Genomic DNA, 24,573 nt, shown 5'->3' on the forward strand with positions numbered 1-24,573 from the left:
GTCGTGCGTAAGTAATGATCTTACCGATCGAGCACTCCCGCTGAAGTACTTTCTAAAAATTAACTCAGGACAGACACCCCTCACACTGGAGCGCTACAACTGCTCAGCAGCCAGATAAATCAGGATAGTGCGATGTGGGTGACTCTCAGGGTATGTATCTACGTCTCCCTGTTTGCTGGTCGGGTGTTCTCAGCGAGCGTGGGCACCCCCGCAACCGAGCCAGCTGGTGAGCAGGAGAAGATGCCGGAACCGTTGACTTCCGTGGACTTCAGTAGCACCATGTCCACGGGGCTGCACATGGTGGAGTTCTACAGTCCGTTATGCCATCACTGCAAGCTATTTGCACCCACATGGGAGAAGACATGGAAAGAGTTCCATAAGAAGGGCGCTCGGATGGGCATTTCGATGGCACAGGTGGAATGCCTGCAAAGTGGGGACCTGTGCAAGCAGGAGAACGTCGTCTCATATCCCAGTATTCGCCTATATGGGCCAGCGGGCTATATCAAGGACTATCCCCACATGGAACGCGACCAAGAGAGCTTGGTACAGTTTATGATGGCAGAGGCGCGTAACAAGAACAACATGGAATTGATGGGGCTGGAGAGCAAGAGCGAGCCGCTGAACAAGAAGCGGTTCAACCAGCTTTTGGAAGCTGGTGTGGAAAGCCCTACGCTCATCTCGTTCTGGCCGGCACCTGAGGTTGCCGATATCACGAAGGTTACCCAGTTCCGCAACTGCAGGTATTGCGCGGCTTTCCGAAATACGTGGAAACTGCTTTCCAACCGTGCAGACACTGAGGGGATCAGCACTTTCCATTTTTCATGTTATCTGAATGGGGACTTATGCCGAAAAGTTGGCCTAGAGCGGTTAACTAAGCGCTCAGGTGATGGTGAGAAAATACCCGCATTGGCGCTACTGCTACCGAATGTGGATTCACTAATCTTCTACGAACGAGACAGCTATGCATTTGAGGACTTCCTAGATTTTGTCTTAAGATCGTACTCTAACTATTTGGCCCCTCACATTTCTCCAGAAGAGGTTGCCAAAATGCTTCTAACAGTCCCAAAGGTTTCAGATATATCCGAGGGCTTTGCTGGGAAGACAATACTTCTGTATAACCCTGCGCCCACCACAAACGCTGAGAAGGATGGTAAACTTTTGCACAGTTTATTGAGGGAATTGGACGGGATTCCAAACGTTTACATATACAAGTTTGAAGGGAGATTAAAGAAGAATATAGACCGCATGCTGGACCGCATATATACGACGCTTCTCGAAAGAGCGTCGCAAGAGTTAGTTGGCCTAAACAAGGAATTGTTTCATCTGAGGACGCTGTCCGTGGGAGATCCTCTATTCATTATGTTTAAGGAATGCTCTAGAACGCCTATAGCATTACAAAACCAGGTTGATCAAGAGGATATTTCTTCTCGAGCAATACAGTGGATAAAAGAGAATTCATATCCATATCTACGTGATTTCACCCGTACTTCTGGTAAACCCTTACTGAAAGGGAAGGACTCGCCTCGGAAACCAGTTGTCATTCAGGTTTTGGATACTAGCAATGAGCAGGAAGTAAAAAGTTCCAAGAACATAAAAGGGTTTTTTGATGTTATATCCAAGTTTGAAGGAACCTGGGATGAATATGTTTACAAAGGACTTAGCCGCCTGTATGGCGACAAGGCAATATTGAAGATTGTAAACGGGAACGACAAGACGGAAACCGCCTTTTTGTCGGAGATCAATGAAAAACTCACAGAAAACTATAATGGGGTGCTATATGGCTATATTGACAAATCAAGTAAAAAAGCACTGAAGAGACTGGGTCTCAACGTTCACGATTATGAATTAGAAAACGGCGACGTGCTGATTGTGGACGAGAAGGGGAAGTTCTATTATGCAAAAGGGCTCGACGGAAGCCGTATGACGGTCCACTCACCCGAGCATGTGGTCGACGCAATAAGGGCGCTGGTTTTCCCTGAGTCAGGCAAGTCCAGGAATGATCTGCGGAGATTCCTAGTCGGCTCACCGTTTGGCCCCAGGTGGCGATTTTTTGAACACATCCACCAATATGGCTTTCTGGGCTGGTTCCTTCTCATTGTAGCGGTGTTCTTCGCCCTACGGCTGCCGCGCATCTACAAAAAGTACGTTCAACGCAAAAAGTACGCTGCCAGACATGACACCATGGGAATCCTGGGCAAGGAGGGAGCCTTCCCTGAATAGCAACACTTCCTGTCACTGATAGGACCCCTGTTATCCATTTAGTATGCACTATAGTTGTAGATACGAGGTTTAAAGTTAACACATACGTCGCATCGACAAACGCTCAACGCACCCACACGTAAAAAAATAAGACTCCAAACCCGAAAAAGATCGCCAGCCACACCTTGACACTAATTCGGGACTTGCTCGCCATTACCATCATCTTTTTATATGTGCGTTTCAATTTATTTGCTGTGGCGTCGAATGTGCTTCCCAAACTGTCGAGAGTCTTGCTGCTGCCACGGATCTCCTCGCCCATCCGTTCAGACAACGTCTTTAGCGCCATTATCTTTTCCCGCATCACACCCACATCCGCGTCGCTTTGTGATTCCAATTGCGCTAGTGTGGACTGCGAATAGTCGATGGAGGGGTTGCTGAACGGAGAGCTTGACCGTTTTACCGGCTTCCCATAGTTCGGACCGAAAAGCTGCGTTCTCTGATGAGCTGTATTGTGATCAAACCTGGAGCTCATCACGCTTTTCCCGCCTTCAATGTCCTGGAGTGACTTGAACTCCACTTGCAAGTGATTTTGCGTAATCCATGGACCAATAATTTTTGGTGATAACAAGTGTTAACCATAGCTGAACCATCATGAAAAAGTTAGTTCGTTTAATATGATTCACCGTTTGATCGAGGTAATTACTTCTCATCTTCACTTAGTAAGCTCGTCCCATGAGCATACAAACAAGGTCCAGAGGGAGATTGAGATGGCAGAGGAAATAGTGGTAGAACCCGAATCTTTGCGGGAAATTGAGCACATCGTGCTCGTTCTGTCCGGTAAGGGAGGCGTCGGGAAGAGCTCGGTGACTACTCAGCTCGGCATGGCGCTAGCATGCAGGGGTCTGAAGGTGGGCATTCTGGACATCGATCTCACCGGCCCATCGCTGCCGCGCATGGTCGGGATGGAAGGAAAAAGCGTACTCCAGGGGCCTCGCGGGTGGATCCCAGTGGACGTGCCGACTGGAATGGAGCAAGGTTGTCTGCGCGTAATGTCGCTGGGCTTTCTGCTCGATGATCGGGGAGACAGCGTTGTGTGGCGTGGGCCCAAGAAAACAGCTATGATCAAGCAATTCATCTCGGACGTCTACTGGGGGGCGCTGGACTATCTGCTGATCGATACGCCTCCAGGGACGTCCGATGAGCACATATCGATTGCCGAGGAGTTGCGGGGCGCAAGGCCCGACGGCGCAATCATCGTTTCCACGCCGCAGAAGGTGGCTGTCGCTGATGTCAAGAAGGAGATAAACTTCTGCAGAAAAGTTAACTTCAAGCTGCTGGGTGTGGTGGAGAACATGTCTGGCTTTGTGTGTCCTCATTGTTCCGAGTGCACCAACATCTTTGCACGTGGTGGGGGAGAGTCGCTCGCCCTGGAGTCAGGGGTTCCGTTTCTGGGAACTGTGCCGATAGACCCAGCATTTGTCGAAATGATCGAGAGTCAGAGTAGTCGAGAGGAACCACTGATATCATTATATAAAACGTCAGGGCTATACCCCATCTTTGCTAGGATTGTCCAGCATGTCCTCGACCAGGGAATCCCGTCAAGATGCCAGTGATAGTTTATATAGGGCCTCTATTGGTAAACAAGTTGCTGCTACCCACTGTGCCTCTCGTGGCCAGCAGATTTGGATGAGAACGGCACTGTGACTTCTATGTTCTCCAGCGTGGGCGCGGTCTGCGGGGACGCAACCTTTTGGAACTGGGGCATGAGGATTCTCTCTGGAATGTTTTCCCTGGCGGAAGAGGCCTTGGTGGCGTGTGCTGATCCAGATATTTCCAGCTCGCGCTCGTTGATGTCAGACGATCTGCTATTCATGAAATGGTTCCGGATGTGATCTACTGCCAGATTTTGTGGGTGGTAGAAACATCCCTCTTCTGCCGAATCCATTTCAAGTGGCGGTGCTTCCCTTGTAGCCACATCGTGATGGGACAGGTCTCCTGTGTCCGACTCACCCAACGCTTTCGGGAAGGCCCTTTCAGGCAGCGAAGAGGCAATCCCGAGGCCTCGTGGAGCGCCGAATTTTGACGGAAACTTGTCACGGAAAAGCTCATACAATAACGGGTAGTGCCTTGCGTTCAGTTGGTGGTCACCGATTAGCCTTTCCTTTTCTGGCAAGCCCATGTCAACACTTCCTAGGCGGTCCACCATCTCGGCAACCGTGCCATGCAGCTCCCTGATGTTGCTCTCAAAGTCTCCAATGCAATCATCCAATTTACGAACCTGTCGTTGGGTGTTGGTGCTATGCTTCTGTCTCAGCCTGACTAGTTTTTTGGCCAAATGATCTACCTTGTACTCCGAGGCCTTCAATTTTTGGTTCAGGTGTTCGGCCAGCTCTTTTTCCACTTGTACCTCTGCAACCACTCTGGAATTGATCTCCACCACGTCCTGCTTGACCTGCTTGACCTCGTTGGCCACTGCTCGGAAAATGGAGTCCTGTCGAAGGTCCTTCGAGGATGGAAGCATTCCCAGGGAACATAATTCCTTGTACGCATCAGATCCTCTAACCGAAACAAACCTCTCAGTAGAGGCATTTTTTGGACTTCGTAACTCGCCAGAAAATAAAAAGCTCATAATGAAAGTTACGAAGAAGGATATGGTTGTGGCGGCTCTGTACAGCTAACTGCTTAACTGTAAGTGAAACTGCAACCGTTTATATGACTTCCCGTGTAACTCATGATCACTTGTAACGAATAGAAGCTGCTTTAAATCTGGTCTTTAGCGCTAAATAAAGCACCTACTGTTAAGAATGGTGATACGAGCATCCTTCGAGGTACTATGAATGCACCACTCCGCTATCTATGAATTACTGTGATGGTTGTAAATTAAATGATTATTTTCACACAGGAAAAGGTAATTCAAGCGCGGACAATAGAAAATAAGTCTCACTATCTTGACTTACTAAAACCAGCTCTGTGCATCTTTGGATGCTACACGTTCATAAACTGCCCGAATACTCTCGATTGAGGCAGTTTCACATGCGCGTTCCTTATCTACCGATCACGTGATATGCGACTGTAATGGTAAAACACATGTTCTTGTTCTGCTAGAGGCTCATAGGAGGACCGATGCTTGTGCCCGAAGCCCGGGGTGGCGCAGGCGTATCTTGATGTACTGCAAACGGGTCCCCGCTGTTAGGAAGATCTGGCAACCTGTCCCTACAATGATTGCGCGTAGTGCATAAGAAAACCCATGCTAAACATCAGAGGGCGGCAAAGAGGTTGAATATTAGCCGGGAGTTACTGGCCGCCTGAACCACTGCGCTGAGAGCGCTTGCAGCTGTTGTTACTAATAAATTAAATAGCCATATCTGGCTGTCCTTGTTTAGACAATTTTTCAAAATCATAGGTAACCTGAAATATATTACTCGCTAACAACCATTTCACGGTTGAAGGATCGTAAACAGACTAGGACCTAAAATGTCAGCCGAGCAGAGATCCAATGGTATGTATGCACTTTTCGGCTCCTTATTGTAGATTAATTACTCACAATGTATCAGTCCTTCAGTTGAAATATAACGAGTACAAGCAGACACTAGAAGAGCTACAGACAAAGATAATAGAGCTTGGAAATGATAAAGAAGAACATGAAGTGGTGCTAACTACACTCAACGGAGTCGATAAAGCCAGAAAGTGCTACCGCATGGTCGGAGGAGCGCTTGTTGAGACAGATGTCCAAACCACTATTCCAATCTTGCAGACCAAGAAGGAGAACTTATCCTCCACTATTAGTGCTCTGAAAGGCGAGCTCGTGAAAGTCGCGGAGGAATTCGAGAAATGGAAGAAGGATAATAAGATTCAAGTCCTTAAACAGTGATATATAAGCCATATGTAGGCGCGCAGAGTTCCTACAGATCCTATATTTTTCAGTAGTTATCGAGCATTAAGCCAGCGTTCAGCTCTTCTTCTTCTCAGGCGAGACAGATGGTACCACTGGCGTGAAGAGGTAAATGGCAACAAATGCTACGAACAGGGCAATCACCGCGGAAATCGAGCACAGGAATACCCATGAGTTGGTGATCTCGTAACTTCTTGGATACTCATCATTAGCCAGGTGCCGAATGGGTTTGACGTCCTTCTGAATGACAAATGATAGTCCGCTATTCATATATTGAGTAACGAACGTATAAACACCATGATGGTCGGGTAATGCGAAATTGCCCGTGCTATAGTATTGGCTATCCACAGAGACCCTGCTAGGCTCTAGCGTTAAACGATAATAAGGATCCAGCATCCGGAGTTCGAATTGTATGTCATCTGCATGGAATGGAACCCATTTAGAACCATTCCATTCGGAGAAGCCTATTTCGTAGAAGATGTTGTCTTTGATCTTGTAAGGCAACTGATCGAATGTTAGCCCGTTGGAATGTTTGTGTGTGAAACCTGTGCTCTTGATGACGGCCTTCTCTCCAAATGTCCACTTGATAAGTTCTTCAACGAAAGCTCCGTTTTTCTGCCAGTTGCCATCATTGAAGAAGGAGTCGCTTCCCACCCAGGATGTCCGAGCATTGTTCAGATTCTGCACCGAGGCAACTAAGTATCCCTGAGAGCCGGCCGTCCACTGCTCCCCCTTCTTGTTCTTGCTTAGGGAAGTCCGTGGCGCAGGTAGAACAGGTATAACAAGCCCATCATTCCTCAACAGTGCGGAGGAACCACTATAAGTTAGTTCTGATACTGAATCAGACGAAAAAATATGCTTATTCCTCACTGTACTGGTGTTCACAGGAAGCACATCGATTGGCCCATCATGGAAATAGTCAACCAGCTTATAATCTCTGGGACTTACATGAATCTTCATCTGTTCAAGATACACGCGTGCACTCTCTGTGACACCATTTGGTGAGGTAACGGCTAGCACCGAACCCCCCTCTTCGAAGAACTGAAGTAAACTCTTCACGTTAATATCCTTACTGATCGTTCTAGATTTGATTGGGAAGAGAATCAGATTGTCGTAGAGCCTAACATCGCCATCGTAAAGGGAAATTGAACTTGCAGTTCCGTCGACAGACACTTCTTCCACCTGATACTGTCTTTCTCTCAACATGCCCAGGAAGTTCTGGTATTGACCCAAATCTGTAATTCTGGAGTCATAAATAAGCAAAGTCTTCATTCCGTGGACGGAAATGGCAGCAGCCATGGACACCACATAGAGCAGTCCCAACAGCACCCGTTCTAACATCAAGTTGTCTAATGCGAGGCGAGCGTATGTTGGTATCGCGTACCGCCTTTATTACAAAGGTGTCCTAGGATTGGCCACCTTAGCTAGTTTTTTTTTCTGAAGTAATGCTGAGTGAACAAAATGACTTTCCCTATACGTAGTGAGGCAATACTTCCCATAATTCTTCGTCCTCAAGCTGCTCACAGTACACTATATTATTGGTCTATACATCCCTCCAGGAGACAAGGAATATGACAATAGATCCCGCTAGTGAAGTATCAACAAAAGAGTTCTTGGAGGCATTCCAAAAGCTGAAAGAAGGAGAAGAAACGGCGGACCGAATGGAAAAGATGTTGAATAAACTGGAGGGGAACATTGAAGCGCTTTTAGCAGCAGCAGAGGAGTTAAACAAGTCAGATAAAGCAACAAACTCCAATATTGAACCATCTGCCTAACATTTATTACTATGATACTTTACTTATGCACGAGCTACGATAAATCGAGCCTTTCTCTAATTATTAAGTCGGCTTTTTGGAACGACGTATGCTTGCCCGTCTTCCCCTGGAATAAAAGGATTGACAGGACGTTCCGGATTAAGCATTTGCTTTTTAGGATCCACGTCTAGCGTGATTCGAACCTGCTTCCCGTTGCCAATCCACCACTTCCGCAAGTCAGAACTAGGTGGAGGAAGTCTCTTACCCTTTTTAACCTGTGAGACTAATGGCAGCTTTCCCTCCATTTCTATTTTGTCGACAATTAGTTCGCTATCGACCAAAAATGCGTACTTTTGTTCATCGTTTAAGCCGCTAAACATCTCCGTGAGCCTCTCATGAATAATACGCGACAGCTGCCCTCTTTGCTCTTCATCTACTACAGTCGTGCGCGCCTTGAACGTCGCGTACACTGGTCTATGATCGGAAAATATCACATCTTCGGCGCATCCGTAAGAGATGGCTTTTAGAATTTCTCCTCTGTTTAAGATCCTGTCAGTCCAAGCGGGTATACGCATCTTCTCGCTAGTATCGTAACTTTTGGTGCCAGGGTCAAACTTGTAGGTTGGTGGAAATGTTATTTCCATCTCATTAAAATATGGGAACGACTCACCGGCGATCATTTGCTGATTTAACTGGTCTTTCTCGAATAATTTCCCATAATCTCCTTCTAATATCGCTCGTCTTACCTCTTCATTTGACAATAGAATTCTATAGTTGAAATCTCCCATCCATATAATACCGTCATGATCCTTAATGCGTTTACCTCGTGAAAATCCTATGCTCTTCATAATCGTTTTGTAGTCACTGTGCCGCTGCTCGACGTTTTCCAAGCCTGCAGCTAAATGAGAGACTATAAAGCAAAATTTAGTGGCAGAATACATGAACCGGATAGCAGCAGCTCCTTTATTTGCGGAAATCCCGCCAAAACCGGTTTTCTTTACGTCGTACTCTAAATGCTTTATCTTGGAACATTCGGATTCATTGACGTAGAGTAACAGCAAAACCCCTCCAAGCTGATTGGTTCCAATACAATTATAGTGCCTCCCCTCCTGGGAATTTAGGTGTCGAAGTATTGTTTTCTCCCAGAATTGTTTCGACATTGGATCGGTAGATAGCATATGTCCGGGAGTTAATTCAACTACCTCTTCTAGGCCTATAACATATATGTCGGCATAATTGCCTTCAGATTCACCATTAGGAGGAAATAGCCACGTACCCATAGCTTCGTCTTTACATTGCTTACCATTAACATTAAAGGTCCCCGCGAATATGCTTATCTCTTTTTCATAGGTGTACTCGTTCTTTAACTTCTTTAAACACTTCGCGATATGTGCATGCAACGGATCATACAAGAGTACTTTCGACGACAGACTAAAGACCTGCGAGTAAACTTTCTTATATTTGGCTGGATTTTTTATATTTTTCGTGTGGATACGATGAAGCCAAAAATCATTGTCAGACCAGAGAGCTTCATGCTTCTTCACCAAACTTGTTGTTATTGCAAAATCTTCTAGTTCGTCAGTAGTCAAGTCTAGAACTTCTCTGCTTATGCACATCTCAACCAAATTCATTTTTGAAGTGGCATCTACCGCACTAACACGAAAAGAGCCTGTTTGCTTACCGACATAGACACCTCTAGCAATATCATATGCGAACGCCCCAAACTCATATATATCATCTCTCAAAAAGTACATTAATTTGTATGGTGACTTCTTAATTACATCGACAGGATAATCGACTGCGGTATAATGGAGCTCTTTAACTTCCGCGCATGCCTTATATGCTCCACTTAAAGTTTCTTGAGAAGAGCTTCTGTGCTTAACGAGGTTTACTATGCTGATCACACCATAGCGAGAAATCATATCATCAAAGTGTCTATCGAATGTTGCTTGTATGCGCTCAGGGCTTTTGGTAAGCTTCAGCTTCTTACTATGCAACAATTGACCTTCTACGACTTCCCAGGAGAGCGGAATATCAGCACTTGTCTGTACGTAGGCAAATAGGTAACGCTCTGTTTGAATTATAAGCTCGCTTTCAATAAATCTCGCAACATTACCCTCTTCATCAATCCCTTTCTGGAAATCGTTAATGCTGTCGAGGTCTTCAATGGAGGTTTTAGATATTAGAGTCAAAGAGGTCGGGCTATGAATCTCATTCGCGAAAACTGTCTTACAAAAACCTCGGATTAAAAAAGTGAGAAACTGGCCTCCATCAAATGCTTGTAGCTCAGCAGGCGTAATACGTCCTCGGAGTTGCAAGATCTCTGACATGAGATTCAAATTCCATATGAATTTTTTCTCCTGGTTCTCGATGGTATTCTCGATTCTATGCTTTAATCCTCGTTCCTGCAATACATTACTGATATCAAAATCTCTAGAATAATAAAACGTACCATCGCTAAAGAGTTTTTTAAGTGGTGCGCATGGATGCTCCGTTAGTAACTTCTCCTGACAGATTTCCGAAACATAATAGAGCCACTGATCATACAGCGGCGAGTCCAAGCAGTAAAAATTGACGCTGAGAATTTGAAAAATGGATTCAATGCTTTTCATTTTGCCATCTCTAATCCTCCACCGTGGTTTGGCTACGTCCTTCACCCCAGTAATTAATCCGATAAAGACTTGGTTGCGAACATGGATCACCCCTAGGAGCCCCTTAATCAAAAATGCTGTCCATTCGACAAAACCACCACCGTTTACTAGTGATGCCTCCGACATGGTCTTCACCATGATCGTTGGCGGCGCATTTTTCACTTGGGGCTGTTTTGGGTTGTTTTTTGACCTTTCGAATACCAACACATAATCGTTTGAGGCAAGCGCTATAGCTCTGGGCTCTTTTCTAACGAACAACTTCATGCTAACTTAGCGATACCTATGCTACCGTTGCACCTGGATAGTACTATTCCCTTTTCAGCGCGATTTTTGTGACGACATAGTCGCTTATCTTCGTATTCAATACGACCACTTAAATTCTATTTTTTTGGCCAGTGATTCGCCCTTTATACAATCGCGAACAAGGAGCTCTTGCATAGGTGACTTTCGACCAGGAAGACCTGCATTAGATGGATACAGAAAATTTGATTCAGAAGCAAAGAGTTGAAGAGCTGTATTTTGAGGGACGGAGACTTAGAAAATATAGACCGCTAAATATCTGTTGGTGTTGATGTTATTGGCGTTGACAGTTTTGATAACGCTCCATTGTTTATAGACAGCCTCTGTGGCCATCGAGTGGCCGTTAAAATTCGTCTCAAAAGGGTTGCTGTATGCGATTGGGATTGATACTAGTGTGTAGCTGCATTCATTGTGGATACCATTAGAAATATACTTCTCAAGTACGAAGGCAATGGATGTGCAGCAACCGTTCGCAGATCATCTCTCATCACTAATAGAGACAAAGCGCAAGATACAATTATCAGATTTACTGGCGGGAATTTCGCGTTACGTAGGTTCTTTCTAGCTGCCAGAAGATCTTTTTCAAGTAACTCGTAACTGCGTGAAAGATAGAGACGGTATCGCAGCCCTTGAGGGCACACCTGAGCCTGCACCTGACAATTATCAAGGTACAGCATCTATTTCCAGCCTTGCATATCTGATTAAAGGCGAAAATTCCAAAATACCGGAGTGCTTTTGTAAAAAACTGCATTCGCAACTATTCGAATTCGGAATGAAGCACAGGCGATATCGGACCCCATGAAGGCGAGCATTTGTCAATCGATGTTTTCAAGAGCTAACCGAAGTGTCGGAAAGTCAACGAAAGTCACTTGCAGATAAAAATCTACCATGTCTTCTGAATATACTAGAGCACTGGTAGCTAAAACGAGCAGATACTGTCATTGATGAGGTAACCTGCTCCTTAGCCGGACGAGAATAGCACTCAATATAGCGTCAAATTTGCAATACAAATACGCCCAAGATCAAGCGTTTCGGATGCTATCTGTCATGATAGGACATTCAATGGCTCTTGTGGCTACAAAAGTATCCTTCCGGTTATCATAATTCATTCCTAAGAGACCCTAAGGGTCCTCGTTCTGAAATACTATATGATCCATGGCATGCTGTCGTGGAGCGATTGGTGCGTTATGTGGCACGAGTGCATATCAACGATATTGACGAGTATATGAAAGACGCAGAATTGGGGAATAGCCATTATACCCAGCCAGATAAGGCTTGAACTAAGAGAGGACCCGGACCTCATGAACTTGTGAATGATATGTGGCATTATTTACTTAAGAAATACTCACTAGATGTTGATGATATTTCATAGATGAACATTTCGTCTGATGGGTTGATGGATACTAGCTTCCGCGGATACGAAAAAGATACAGACTTGATAGATGACCTTTATTTGAATTAGGCTCGGAAGCATAATCCTTCAACCCATTGTTCATGAGGCAATTAAAATAGAAGTTCATTTCTTCAGATGATTCTCAGGCAACCAGGACTCATCGAGCTTAACTTTCTTAGGAGCCTTAGTTTTGGATACAACTCCTCTACGTTCTTTCTTGGAAGATCTAAAAATGAAGTAGGTAAAGTAACTTATGACACCGATCAGTACAGCTTGAATGGATAAGAACTTTGGGTTGAAAAATGACATGGGAGGTGGCAGTATTTTGATCCGCGATGGTGATGTACCAACTGCCATTAATTCCCCTTCCTTGAGAACAAAGACATTAGGTAACAAAAAGTAGTCCCCTTCATCGAGCTTCAAATTAATAGCTTGATTGAAAGAAACGCTTGTGTTCACATCCACCTCGATTTCACCAAGACTACTTCTGGTGATGTTCGCGACTTCATCGCCACTGCGGGCATTAATAATATTACCACCCACAGCGATTAACTTAACTGGCACTTCTTCGTTATTGGCAAAGTTAAAAGCTAGTGTGATATTCTCGCCGTTTTCAAACTCCATAGGGGCCATAGGGTCATAATTTGGTTGATCCAGGACCGAGTAGTCAATATTGAATTGTGCGTATCTTGGAGTATTCTCCTCATTTGGCGATATATTCTCGTCCGTAGCCTTAACAAGTAACGTCCCAACGTTAGCAAACAATAAGAGATTAGATAATTTCATGTCTATTAGTTGTCAACAGTAGGTCTTTCTCACGAACAATGTTTTGAAGTGTACGTGTCAATCCGTTTGTGCCGGCCCTTACCATTAATGTTATCAACTATCATATATTACGGAAATTATGAATGGGGCGGAGGGAAACAAGGCTCAATCAATTATTTGTCATGGTAGCTCTCTGCAATGATTCAATGAGCATAGGTGAAGGAAAAGATGTGAGTTAAAACATCAAAGTAATCTGCCGTTACTTAAGATACGTAGCAGTATATAATCTCAATCACTATATAGACGCCATTTATTAGTATTTAACTTTGCTCATCTCAGAATTTTGCCCTTCTGTGTATTCTTCCGATGTAGCTCAATAATCAGCCGTATACCCAGTAAGTACTAAATAAAATAAAATAAATACATTATCTATTTTTCAAAAAATATAAAACGTTTTATTTTTTTAATACAATTTAAGTTAAAAAAATAATTTGTTATAGGCACGTGACCAATATCAATAAAATTAAAACCCACTTATTATTATAATCAATAATTTATAAATGTTGATGAATATTTCCAGTTCTATATTTTTATAATATATTATGTCAATATATTATATTAATATATTAATTTCAATGTTTGTGTTAAATATAGAGTTATTAAATATTAAATATGTATGTTGTTTCCGAAATTATTAAATATTTTAATATACATTAATTTAACGCAAACATAATGTAACATAATAAAAAGCTTTTTTTATTAATTAATTTTTCAAAAAATTGTTGTTTATTGATTTTTTTTTGAAAATGATTTTGCGGGTTAAGCTATAAGATTGAAGAAGGTTGTCTAACAATGTGGTCAATGTAGCTAATGGTATTTTTTAGAGACGGAATCAAGCTATTTTGCAAAGACACTAGTATTCAGTTAATCCAAAGTAAACAGGGTAATGTAGAAGGCATATAGTTTATATCTAGTAATACTAAGACAATGTAGAGAGATACGTAAACATACACTGCGAAGTCCTGAAGTGATAAGATTTAAAAAAAATAATAAATGTAATAATATACAAGGTATAGGCTGTTTACGAAAGCAGGTAACACTTCTTGCTCATTCACGCTTCACACCCGTTTCCGAAGTAGTTGCAGATGTCGAGACAGAATTCACAGAATGACTAGTACTATTAGAAACGGGCGGGTCATTCATTAACTTAGCGTCATTAGTTTTGCTAGGACCAACTGTCTGTCTGGATTTCCGGCTTGAATTAGGATTGCCACCTTTGTTACCTCTAGTACCTGCTCTGCCCTCACGCAGATGCGCCCTACTGTTCTCATTAGGTATCATCTGCGGTAAGTGTTGGCCTTGCTGTTGAAAACGATATGAATTGTAAAAATTCACATTCTTATAAGGAGTGTAAGCACCACCATATGCGCCGTAGTTCCAATGAGCATGAGGATATCCGTTCTGCCACTGATTACCATAAAAGAATTGATGCTGTTGGGGATGAGGGTGATGGGACTGAGGGTGATGATATCTCCCATTGCCGTGCGCATGAAATTGCTGATACGGGTAATAATTGAAAGGTCTATTGAAGCCTGGCAAGTTAGTCCTCTTCTTAGCAACGGAAATTGTATTCCCATTGAAACTAGAGCCGTCAAGTTGCAGCGCCTTTTCGACAGAACTTATCGATTCAAATTGGATATATGCGTAACCTTTCGGTTCTCCGGTTTTTTTGTTGTATAAGATCGTGATCCTACTGATCACGCCCACATCCTTGAAGTGCTCTTCCAACATTTCCGCTGTCGCCTCGGGGGTAATGCTGCTTACAAAGACCGAACGAGAATCCAGCTCGACCTGCTTTGCATGTTTTCTATCTTTACTCAACGGCTGGGAAACTGGAGTTGTAGAATCTAAACTATTGTAGCTTGACTGCTCATCTTGATCGCCCTTGGAATCAGATGACATATCCTGTTCCCACGAACTATCCTCTGTATCTGCAAGCTGCTCATCCGACCTTGGAGATTCAATTGGAATGGCAGCACTGTTCCCTGGAACCGGATTCGATAAAACTGCACTTTCAACCATTCTGGGATTATTCAACAGAAGGCGGGGATACTTCGTGAACGTCGGCAAGTTATGCTGGTACAGTGCACGAGCCAGTCAAACCATTTAAGTGGCGACGTGTGGTAGATGCACCATACCGGGCACGCCTGCGAAAATATATAGGCGCTTTCTCTGTGATTGGTTCAGCAGCATAACCGGGTAACGATCCCGCGCTATATGTCATAAGCAACGAACATTAAAATTTTAGTCTACCGCCTGGGCTGCGATGAGGTATGGTTATAACCTCATCACTCTACAGCTGGTAGTAGTTACTCACAGGTAAGCGCCCCAAGTAGTTCAGATTACAATGGCATCTGTTAGAAAGCGCAAGATGGCGCGTTCATCGGTTCGGAAGGTGACGAGGAGGAACAGAGATAAGCAAAGGAAAGTAAATATTGCGTGCAATCCAATCATCGAGAAGAACTGGGACTATAATCTAACGCTAGCCCAGAACTACAAACGTCTTGGACTGACGGCTAAGCTGGCACCACGCGCTGGCGGTGAGGAGATTGATTTATCGAAAGTTATTCAGAAATCGGTACCGATCTGTTCTGCTTTTGAGGATTACGACAGTGAGTCCGACGTTGAGCAGGAAAAGCGCAATAACGATGATGCGCTGGAAGATGGAGAGTATGACCCTGCGAAAATACCCGAAGGAGAAGCGCGTATACAGCGCGATGAGAACGGTGATGTAGTGAAGGTGGTATACGGCACAATGAAGACAGTAGACGTTGACGAAGACATTTCTGAGCTGAAACAGAAACTGGAGCAAGATAAAGTGAAGACGGAGGTTGTTCAGGAACTGGAGTCATATGCTTCAAGACCTGTTAACAGGCGGGTGCGGTACCAGAGCAGCAGAGAAGAAGAGTGGCTTGGCAGGCTGTATGAGAAGCATGGAGAGGACTACAACAGCATGGCAAGAGACCTGAAGCTGAACATTTACCAACAATCGGTAGGTGACCTCAAACGGAGAATGAAGAAGTGGCTCAAGGCCCACCATATTGACGAGAGGCAGTGAGCTTCCCAACAGGCTTGTATACTATATAATTACTAGCACACAGCGGGGTTTTACCTGTCTATAAATAAGAAGTTCCTATTTTCATTGGGCACGAGGCAAAAACTGACCTGAGTGTGAACTAGGCAATTTTAGTTAGGCTCCACGAACGCTCTATAGGTGGTGAAGTTTGAATCCTCCGTCTGAAGGTCAACTTCCGCGTGTGGGGCAATAAAGAACACATAGCCGGCTTCCGCCTTCAACCTAACATCTCCTGATTGGATGTAGCCACTCCCGTTGGTGGTAATGACGATTGATGGCCCATCCAAACCGTCGAAGTGATGAGTACCGGTGCTGCCGTGGAAGTTCGTTTGCAAAACTGCAAACTCCTCAATTGGAGGGTTGTATAGAATGCTGTCACCGGAGCCCGAGGACCTAGCGAAAGGCAGTAGCTTCATTTTCTGGTCCTCAACAGAGTCATAGCTGTATGTTAGCATCTCGACCAGGTTTTTCACGTCCTTGAACTTCGGAGTGAAGCCAGCTCTGACCACGTTGTCGGATGCCGCCATACACTCAATGATGTCGCCGGTGATATAAGCGTGTGGGTCCTTCGCTCTTAGGAAGATGGACTCGCCCGCCTTCAAGACACAGTGGTTCAGCATCAGGCAGCCACAGAACAAACCGACGTCTTCTGGGAATTGTTCGTTCAGTCTGAGGATCAGGGCGGGAAGAGTCTCGTTGTTGAAGTCCGCAGGTGACTGCTTGGCGCGCTCCACCAGATGGCGGGCGTGGGACGCAATAACGTCATCGGAGGCATTCATGACATTGGAAAACACGCTCTGCAACAACTTTCTGTTGGACTTGTCCTCCTCGGATCCCTCCTGTGCGCCTACTTTGATGCCAGCGCAAAATTGGGCTGCGATGTCCTCGCCCACCAGACTGCGGAATTCCGGGATCCGCTGCAGCTCCTCCGCCAACTCCTCAAGCGGTTTGAACCCACAGAAGCCTTCGAAATCGGAGATGGCAATGGCCATCTCCGGCTTGTGGTTGTCATCCGGGTAATTCTTCGGATCTTGTATGTGCAACCGGCGCCCGAGGTTCTTATCTGGATGCGCTTGGATCGAAAGCACCTTTTCGATGGATAAGACCTTGAACAAAAACGGCAAGTCCTTCCTGGAATGGAACTTTTCCACATTTCCTGAACCGAGCATGCCTTCCGGGTTTGCTGCGATCAGGTCGCTGAGTGCCACCTTGGTATCGTGGTGACGCGATGGTACCTTGTGGTGGGTGCCCATCCACAACTCTGCATACGGCTTGTCTTCCTCGATCTGCACAGATGGGTCCGAGTTCGCTGCATATTGCGCGACTGCAGAAGAGGAGCCAATCTTACCCCAGTCGTATTGCTGGTAGCCGGCGTCTAATCTAAATAGCTTTGCACTCATTGTGGGGTTCAGTGTTTTAGCTAATTGTTCGTTGGTAGTTCGTGGCTTTGCATGGAGCGTTGGAATTTTATGGTACCATATGGTGTTTCGTGGACGATGATGGTACCGGCCCTTCTCTAAAAAGTACTCGGACGAGGAGGCCAGTGGTGACTCAAACTGTGCTCTCAGGGTATACTCGCAGGTGTCGCTACTAAGTACGGTCAATTGCTGCGACACCCATGGCAGACTGGATCGAGACTAGCAACGGGAATCGCATCTCCAAGAAGGCTACGATCACGGGGTCGCAGCGGATCCTGATAGCAGGTTCGTGCCTTATTCGTGAGAACTGCGTGGTAGAGGGCAACGTGCGCACGCTGGAGAAGTCTGCTAGCGCGATTTCCATGGGGCGTTTTTGTATGCTTGGTAGGGCATCTGTAGTGAAGCCGGCGGTTATCGGATACAAAACCGACAAGAACACGGGCAAATCGGTATCAATCCACTGTCCACTGGTCATGAACTCTTATACGCTGGTGAAACCGGGCGCACAGATACACTGCAAGCGTATGGGTAGCCGCGTTGTCGTAGGTGCGAACTCCATCCTCGCCCGCTGCTGCACCATCGGGGACGTTGTGATAATCGAAGACGATGTCGTGGTTCCTGAGAACTGCTATGTCCCGTCCTTCTCCAGGGTACGAAGACACTCCGAGTGGCCTGGATCCATTGACATCACGCCCCTGAACGATAGTATGCGCCAGGTGATAGAAAACTGGTGCAAGCAAGAGTACCTGGGAATGACGCCGGACTACGACGACTAACGCAGCAGCACAATCTACATATGTGTATCTAGCATGCAACACTCGGCATATGAACCGATTTTGCCTCGCGGACGTTAACTCCGGGGGGTGGGTTGGCGTCTGCGACCAAATTAGTAATTCTTCGCCACTGCGATATTGGCGCTATATAAAGTGCCCCGTCAACAGCCTCCGAGACGTCTGGCGGCATCTTCGACAGCGCACACAGAGAGCCTGATATGAACGCTCTGGTAGTGGGAGCCACGGGCCTATGCGGGGCAGCTATTTTGAAGCACGCGGCCGAGGCCACCTCATTCAACAAGGTTTACGCCCTTGTGCGCCGCCAGATCCCCAACAGTGCGGCGCGCGTTGAGACCATCGTCAACGAGCAGAGCGACAGCTGGCCGGAGAGCGTCCCTGCCGGCGTCGATGTGTTCTTCAGCGGGCTGGGCACCACCAGGGCCAATGCCGGTGGGCTGGAGAACCAGTACAAGGTGGATCACGATCTAAACATCGCAGTTGCAAAGGCTGCAAAAGAGCGCGGATGCCGTGTGTGTGTGATAGTAAGCGCTATTGGAGCCAGCGTCAACGCGCGGCTCCCCTACAACAAGTTGAAGGGCGATATTGAGCGTGACCTGCTTGCCCTTGAATTCGAAAGAACGGTCATTCTACGGCCAGGAGTTCTGCTTGGCGAAAGAGAAACCCATCACAAGGGGTTTGGTAACTCTGTGGCCGTATTTCTCGGGAAGCTCGTGTACCGCGGGCGTTTCCAGGCACTACTGGGCTATCCGGTATACGGCGATGAGGTGGGCCAGGTAGCTGTCGCTTTGGCGTTAAGCGACGACAAGAGCAAGGTGCGCATCGTCGAATCCGCCGAGATCCTCTCTTTAGTGAAGCAAGAGAATACCCAGTAAGATACCACGATTATGTAGGACCATGTGGGGGGTTATTATATATATGGTTTTACCTTTAGCGACATTACAAAATACGGGCCTTTTTCAGTATTATATACATATGCTTTGTATCCCTCCAGTCGGGCCTCCGAAGAAAGCGGGGACTGGAACTCGCGATAGCTTGTATACATTGCTCAACTCTATTAATAACGGGAAGCCGCTACTACAGAGGCGAAGGGGTGACATGGTCGAAGAAGATAAAGAGATAGCAGAGCATGATAAGTATGGAGTGGTCATTGATGCTGGCTCTTCAGGGTCAAGGGTCTACGTATACAAGTGGACAGACCCGACTGCACTCGGAAAGGAAACAAGTGACGAATCGGTACTGCACTCGGTTCCTCATATTCGCACTCGGAAGGAGTGGACAAAGCGCATAGAGCCAGGTCTTTCGTCGTTCAATAAGAAGCCGGAGCGGGCATACAAGAAGCATATCAAAATACTGTTGGAACATGCCAAGGAAGTAATCCCAGAGGACAAGCACCATGAAACGCCAATATTCATTCAGTCAACTGCTGGAATGCGGCTGCTCTCGGATGTGGAGCAAAAGCGTATCACGGACGTGCTATGTAGGAAGATTCGCGATGAGACACACTTTCTACTAGAGAACTGTGCAGCTCAGATAGAGACGATAGACGGGGAAACAGAGGGCATATACGGCTGGCTGAGCTTGAACTATCTGAAGAAGTACTTTGATGAGTATGATGGCAAGCTTACAGATCATAAATCACACGGTTTTTTGGACATGGGAGGTGGGTCGCTACAAATAGCATTCAAGCCTAGCGATCCAGAAGAGATAAGCAAACATAGAGAGGACATTTCTACGATCACCTTGAAGAGCGTGAATGGTGATGTTCAACAATGGGATGTATTCACAAGCACTTGGTTACGCTTTGGCACGCGCGAGGTACGGAAGAGATATCTAAATCAGCTGGTACATACGGCGTTGAATGGCTCAGGCGAGAAGAGCCCAAAAGCCCTAAAGGATCGGGGAGTCTACGATCCATGTCTTCCAAAGGGTAGTGAGCATTCCTTCACATATTCAGGCACTGAGTTACGCATCAAAGGGGTAGGAGAATACGAACAATGCAGTAAAACCATTTATCCGCTGTTACTGAAGAACTCTCCTTGTCTGGAACAGCCGTGCTCATTTAGTGGGGTACACATGCCAAAGATAGACTTTACGAGAGATTCGTTTCTTGGGGTATCTGAGTATACTTACACAATTAACGACGTTTTCCATATGGACGCAGAATATAATTTCAGCAACTTTAGTGGAAAAGTTCAGCAATTCTGCGAATTGGATTGGCAAAAGATTCTTCAGGAAAGGGAAAATGGCAATTACGGCGATATTTCCAAGTCGTCGCTGCTAGAAGCTTGCTTTAAAGCCAATTGGGTTATCAATGTCTTACACGAGGGCTTCGGTATCCCAAGAAAGGGTATTGATCCCCCAGATGCCGGGTCAGGCGATGTCGGAAACCATATTACGTTCTCAAGTGCAGATAATGTCAATGGTAATGAACTGACATGGACTTTGGGAAAAATTCTGCTATATGCATGTAGTATGGTACAACTAGGCGAAAATATAAAAGTCGGTTTACAACCGAGTGCATTATCTGCGAAGAACGATGGTAAGAAATTCATTCCTGGTGGCATATCTCGCGATCTAGAATATGATTCGGTGATGGTGCAATTTCTTCATTCGCTTGGCCAGATGGTGCTCCTATTTTCTGTGGGACTACTGCTATATTGGCTCTACGTGAAACTCCACATCAAGCAGTACGTGAGCATAAACAGTCTAAAGAGTGCCATTAACTACGTAAGAGGGAAGATAAACAAGATAAGGTACAGCAAAGTCATGAACCCTGGTCAATTGGAACAACTTGAGGCAGGGGTTCTTCCGATGTCTCGTTTCGGCGGGGATAGGGATGGTTTTAAGTTTAGAAGCAGGACTATGTTGAATTTGAGCCCTCAGGGATATGAGGACCATCCTATACCCGGCGGCCGCGCATCTGGCGCTGCTTCACCTGCACTCTCGGAAAATGCGATGGGCACAATATTCTCTATGGCAGACTTCTCGGATTTTAACCGCCCAAGCTCTAACTACTAGTATTACGGTTTCTTGTTTTATTATTAGTATTAATATTATTATATTGGAATAGTCCGTGCATTCAAATATAAAATTATGCGTCATGTGCCAACTCTAAGGCATATATTTCACCACTGTATTGTTCTCAAATGACACTCAGTTTCCGACAAGTGTCATGAAACTACTGTGTTGCTTATAACAGCCAAAGCACGGGAAGCTCATTTGTCTCCTTTGTCACTGACCTTCGGTAAATCATCGAAGCTTACCTTTCCGGTGGTAATTAGCTCGGGGTCGACAACCTTTTCCTTATGTTCGTATAGTATTTTATACCCACCTTTTACTGTACCCTCTGTAACTTGTAGCGTAGCACTTATCTGAGAAGGAGTTATGTTGTATCTAAATAACAGGTTAGCCATGTAAATGGCCGACGCGGCGATAGTTAAAGGAGACCGTCCCGCAAGTACGTTTATATCCTTCGCGTGTTTTGCAATGTACTCGGCAGCATTGGCCACCTGAACAGACAAGCCCAAATGAGAGCAGAATCTCGGAATGAATGTCTCAGCATTGGTCTGGCCTGTCGAAATGTTGGCGGTATCCACGTTCGCGAACCCTGAGTCATTTTTCTCCCTTAGGATCTTTTTTATGATGTTGAATGTTTTACCGATCTCCTTCTTCCGGACGTTCGTCAAGGACAAAATCTCCTTGAAGGTCCGCCCCACTTCTGCTCTCCGGCATCCAACCAGAATCACGGATGCCATGATACTCTCCTGGGACTTCCCCTTTAAGGCGCGCTCCTCAAAGCATAGCTTGTATGCTTCCTTGGCACAATCCTTCACTATCCGTGGTAACTCCGCTGCATCGCACATCATCGTGATCTTGGCATATGCAGCTTGTAGTTCATTGTCCTTTTTATCAACTATAGACTTGCTCTGCGCACGGTTCAACTCCCGAGTTAGCTTAACATCACTGCCCTGCACCTGGCCGATCCTTGTGGACAAGTGATTACCGTCCAACAACGGATTTGAGGCCTCCCCGACACGGCTGGGGTCGTCTCCGTTCTGATCATCGTTGGAAAAGGTACGCCACTCCGACCTTGTGTCTACTATCCTGTCCGACAACACCAACCCACATAGGGCACAAACGATGTCGCCTTCGCTGAACCGTTCCACAACTTTAGGAGGATACACCTTGCATTCTGGACAAGATATTACTATGTTCAAGTTTGGAACCTTCCTTCTAGCAGCGGCAGCAGCATTAGCATTAGCAGCACTAGGCAACGACATTCAGTAGAACACCTATTAGGCAAATGGAGGGCGGGCGGGCTTGTGTTTCTCATCTTTGAGGTGACAAACTTTGCCACTTAGTTCTAAATTAAGCGGGACAGACAATCACTGAGTACGTATCAAACATAATTTTGAACGAATTTATCTCGTTTCTTTTTTATTGAAAATTTTGTAGCGATGCGATGAGCTCGAGCCGGCATCGAACACTACTAAAGGCGGGTTCCAGATTAGAGTGTGGTAGCTCGCTCTCGAATACTAGCACGGGATGAGAGTCAGAAAGCGTACTTCAAAGAGGACGTCCACGCGGTTGCGGGAGGGTATCAAGAAAAAGGCCGCTGCTCAGCACCGTAAGGAACGCAAACAAGCTAAGAAAGATGTGACCTGGAAGTCGCGGGCCAAGAAAGATCCTGGGATCCCGGCCAGCTTCCCCTACAAGCATAAGATCCTAGAAGCTATGGAGGAGAAGAAGAGGGAGGATCAAGAGGAGCGCGAACGGCGCCGGCAGGAGCGGCAGGAGGCCAAACGTCTGGCAAGGGAACGCGGCGAGGAGGTTATGGACGATGAAGACAGCGACGAGGAGATGGAGGAGGGCAACGGCCTGTCGGCCCTTGTAGAATCCGCGCAGCTTGCGGCGAAGGAGTACGACGGGGCCGTGGGCGGCGACGCGGAGGAGGACGTTGAAGTTCAAGATCTCGATGTGGACTTCTACGCGGATGCCGGCGAGGCGGAATCGGAGCTGGAGAAGTCGCGCAAGGCGTACGACAAGATCTTCAAGACCGTGGTCGACGCGGCGGATGTCGTGCTTTACGTGCTGGACGCCCGGGATCCCGAGGGCACCAGATCTCGCAAAGTGGAAGAGGCTGTCTTGCAGGCTCAGGGCAAGCGGCTGCTGTTGATCATAAATAAGGTTGACCTTGTGCCTCCGCATGTTTTGGAACAGTGGATGACTTTCTTGAAGTCAAGTTTCCCCACCATTCCGTTCCGCGCGGCCCCCGGCGCCACGAACGCAGCCAGCTTTAACAAGAAACTAACCCTGTCAGCCACTGCTTCCGGCCTCTTGGAGTGTCTAAAGACCTATGCCCACCAGTCGAATCTGAAACGTTCCATTGTGGTGGGTGTCATTGGCTACCCTAACGTGGGTAAGTCGTCCATCATTAACGCTTTGACCAGTCGCAGAGGTGGCTCATTCAAGGCCTGCCCAGTTGGGAATATGCCCGGTGTCACTACCTCTTTGCGTGAGGTGAAGATTGATAACAAGCTCAAGATCCTCGATTCGCCGGGTATCTGCTTCCCAAGCGAGTCTACCAAAAAGACAAAGAGTGAGCAAGAAGCCGAGCTTGCATTGTTGAACGCTCTGCCACCAAAGTACATTATCGATCCGTACCCAGCTGTTTTGAAGCTCATCAAAAGGCTTTCGCAGAACGAGGAGATGACCGCCAGCTTTAAAAAATTCTATGAGCTTCCTGCTATTCCAGCGCCAGATGCGGAATCGTTCACGAAACAGTTCCTGATTCATGTCGCCAGAAAACGGGGGAGACTCAGTAAGGGCGGTATACCTAACTTAACTAGTGCAGGTGTCTCCGTGCTTAACGACTGGAGGGATGGAAAGATCATGGGCTGGGTTTTGCCCAACTCTTCCAAAGCCGCTTCTGCTAAGGCTACCCAACCAGGAGCATCTTCTGAGACTGGCCCAGCAGGCGTGCGTTCTAGTACTGAGCAAACTACTATTGTGGAAGAATGGTCTAAGGAGTTTGATCTGGATAGCTTATTCGCATCCTTGGACAATGCAATCCAGACGGCTAACTAAGAAGCTCTCTGTAAAGTAATATTAAGCAAGAGCTATCTAAATTATATCGCATTGTCACTTTTATAAATTGAGATATTAAATAGAGTCTTTTCATATGTGCATTATAGTTTTTATTTTTTGACAGTAGTTCGCCGCCAGATCGGTAGTTTTTGACTGATTTCTGGAACTGCAATGATAGCTAGAG

The 24,573-nt window shown here is 46.1% G+C and overlaps 17 protein-coding genes across 17 annotated transcripts, besides 4 other annotated features; 9 read left to right on the plus strand and 8 right to left on the minus strand.

Annotated features, from left to right (window-relative positions):
• Positions 1-132: 132 nt before the first annotated feature.
• EPS1 (protein disulfide isomerase EPS1) lies at positions 133-2,220 on the plus strand (the record flags this gene model as incomplete). The annotated part of the gene is made up of 1 exon (NM_209442.1): positions 133-2,220. One exon carries the CDS (start codon positions 133-135, stop codon positions 2,218-2,220), a length of 2,088 nt encoding a protein of 695 aa, NP_984089.1.
• A 103-nt stretch (positions 2,221-2,323) lies between these two features.
• On the minus strand, positions 2,324-2,731 carry BET1 (Bet1p; the record flags this gene model as incomplete). The annotated part of the gene is made up of 1 exon (NM_209443.1): positions 2,324-2,731. The coding sequence occupies one exon, from the start codon at positions 2,729-2,731 to the stop codon at positions 2,324-2,326; it is 408 nt and encodes a 135-aa protein (NP_984090.1).
• Positions 2,732-2,873: 142 nt separating this feature from the next.
• On the plus strand, positions 2,874-3,812 carry CFD1 (iron-sulfur cluster assembly protein CFD1; the record flags this gene model as incomplete). The annotated part of the gene is made up of 1 exon (NM_209444.1): positions 2,874-3,812. The coding sequence occupies one exon, from the start codon at positions 2,874-2,876 to the stop codon at positions 3,810-3,812; it is 939 nt and encodes a 312-aa protein (NP_984091.1).
• Positions 3,813-3,850: 38 nt separating this feature from the next.
• VAB2 (Vab2p) lies at positions 3,851-4,828 on the minus strand (the record flags this gene model as incomplete). Its single annotated transcript, NM_209445.1, has 1 exon — positions 3,851-4,828. One exon carries the CDS (start codon positions 4,826-4,828, stop codon positions 3,851-3,853), a length of 978 nt encoding a protein of 325 aa, NP_984092.1.
• Positions 4,829-5,673: 845 nt separating this feature from the next.
• On the plus strand, positions 5,674-6,070 carry GIM4 (tubulin-binding prefolding complex subunit GIM4; the record flags this gene model as incomplete). Its single annotated transcript, NM_209446.2, has 2 exons — positions 5,674-5,698; positions 5,754-6,070. 2 exons carry the CDS (start codon positions 5,674-5,676, stop codon positions 6,068-6,070), a joined length of 342 nt encoding a protein of 113 aa, NP_984093.2.
• A 78-nt stretch (positions 6,071-6,148) lies between these two features.
• WBP1 (dolichyl-diphosphooligosaccharide-protein glycotransferase) lies at positions 6,149-7,432 on the minus strand (the record flags this gene model as incomplete). Its single annotated transcript, NM_209447.2, has 1 exon — positions 6,149-7,432. The coding sequence occupies one exon, from the start codon at positions 7,430-7,432 to the stop codon at positions 6,149-6,151; it is 1,284 nt and encodes a 427-aa protein (NP_984094.2).
• Positions 7,433-7,662: 230 nt separating this feature from the next.
• On the plus strand, positions 7,663-7,866 carry AGOS_ADL003WA (ADL003W-Ap; the record flags this gene model as incomplete). Its single annotated transcript, NM_001355308.1, has 1 exon — positions 7,663-7,866. The coding sequence occupies one exon, from the start codon at positions 7,663-7,665 to the stop codon at positions 7,864-7,866; it is 204 nt and encodes a 67-aa protein (NP_001342258.1).
• Positions 7,867-7,922: 56 nt separating this feature from the next.
• On the minus strand, positions 7,923-10,760 carry INP51 (phosphoinositide 5-phosphatase INP51; the record flags this gene model as incomplete). Its single annotated transcript, NM_209448.1, has 1 exon — positions 7,923-10,760. The coding sequence occupies one exon, from the start codon at positions 10,758-10,760 to the stop codon at positions 7,923-7,925; it is 2,838 nt and encodes a 945-aa protein (NP_984095.1).
• A 1,552-nt stretch (positions 10,761-12,312) lies between these two features.
• Positions 12,313-12,975, minus strand: IRC22 (Irc22p; the record flags this gene model as incomplete). The annotated part of the gene is made up of 1 exon (NM_209449.1): positions 12,313-12,975. One exon carries the CDS (start codon positions 12,973-12,975, stop codon positions 12,313-12,315), a length of 663 nt encoding a protein of 220 aa, NP_984096.1.
• A 479-nt stretch (positions 12,976-13,454) lies between these two features.
• Positions 13,455-13,462: a centromere (Chromosome IV centromere CDE I element).
• Positions 13,455-13,644: a centromere (Chromosome IV centromere).
• Positions 13,463-13,627: a centromere (Chromosome IV centromere CDE II element).
• Positions 13,628-13,644: a centromere (Chromosome IV centromere CDE III element).
• Positions 13,645-14,061: 417 nt separating this feature from the next.
• SGN1 (Sgn1p) lies at positions 14,062-15,036 on the minus strand (the record flags this gene model as incomplete). Its single annotated transcript, NM_209450.1, has 1 exon — positions 14,062-15,036. One exon carries the CDS (start codon positions 15,034-15,036, stop codon positions 14,062-14,064), a length of 975 nt encoding a protein of 324 aa, NP_984097.1.
• Positions 15,037-15,361: 325 nt separating this feature from the next.
• Positions 15,362-16,072, plus strand: NOP16 (Nop16p; the record flags this gene model as incomplete). The annotated part of the gene is made up of 1 exon (NM_209451.1): positions 15,362-16,072. One exon carries the CDS (start codon positions 15,362-15,364, stop codon positions 16,070-16,072), a length of 711 nt encoding a protein of 236 aa, NP_984098.1.
• Positions 16,073-16,200: 128 nt separating this feature from the next.
• PMI40 (mannose-6-phosphate isomerase PMI40) lies at positions 16,201-17,490 on the minus strand (the record flags this gene model as incomplete). The annotated part of the gene is made up of 1 exon (NM_209452.1): positions 16,201-17,490. One exon carries the CDS (start codon positions 17,488-17,490, stop codon positions 16,201-16,203), a length of 1,290 nt encoding a protein of 429 aa, NP_984099.1.
• Positions 17,491-17,708: 218 nt separating this feature from the next.
• AGOS_ADR004W (ADR004Wp) lies at positions 17,709-18,284 on the plus strand (the record flags this gene model as incomplete). Its single annotated transcript, NM_209453.2, has 1 exon — positions 17,709-18,284. One exon carries the CDS (start codon positions 17,709-17,711, stop codon positions 18,282-18,284), a length of 576 nt encoding a protein of 191 aa, NP_984100.2.
• Positions 18,285-18,499: 215 nt separating this feature from the next.
• On the plus strand, positions 18,500-19,174 carry FMP52 (Fmp52p; the record flags this gene model as incomplete). Its single annotated transcript, NM_209454.1, has 1 exon — positions 18,500-19,174. The coding sequence occupies one exon, from the start codon at positions 18,500-18,502 to the stop codon at positions 19,172-19,174; it is 675 nt and encodes a 224-aa protein (NP_984101.1).
• A 100-nt stretch (positions 19,175-19,274) lies between these two features.
• On the plus strand, positions 19,275-21,320 carry YND1 (apyrase; the record flags this gene model as incomplete). Its single annotated transcript, NM_209455.2, has 1 exon — positions 19,275-21,320. One exon carries the CDS (start codon positions 19,275-19,277, stop codon positions 21,318-21,320), a length of 2,046 nt encoding a protein of 681 aa, NP_984102.2.
• A 197-nt stretch (positions 21,321-21,517) lies between these two features.
• Positions 21,518-22,582, minus strand: SUA7 (transcription factor TFIIB; the record flags this gene model as incomplete). Its single annotated transcript, NM_209456.2, has 1 exon — positions 21,518-22,582. One exon carries the CDS (start codon positions 22,580-22,582, stop codon positions 21,518-21,520), a length of 1,065 nt encoding a protein of 354 aa, NP_984103.2.
• Positions 22,583-22,847: 265 nt separating this feature from the next.
• Positions 22,848-24,389, plus strand: NUG1 (RNA-binding GTPase NUG1; the record flags this gene model as incomplete). Its single annotated transcript, NM_209457.2, has 1 exon — positions 22,848-24,389. The coding sequence occupies one exon, from the start codon at positions 22,848-22,850 to the stop codon at positions 24,387-24,389; it is 1,542 nt and encodes a 513-aa protein (NP_984104.2).
• Between the last annotated feature and the right edge of the window lie 184 nt (positions 24,390-24,573).

Source organism: Eremothecium gossypii, chromosome IV (genome assembly GCF_000091025.4).
Source record: "Eremothecium gossypii ATCC 10895 chromosome IV, complete sequence".
In the NCBI taxonomy this organism is placed as follows: Eukaryota; Fungi; Ascomycota; class Saccharomycetes; order Saccharomycetales; family Saccharomycetaceae; genus Eremothecium; species Eremothecium gossypii.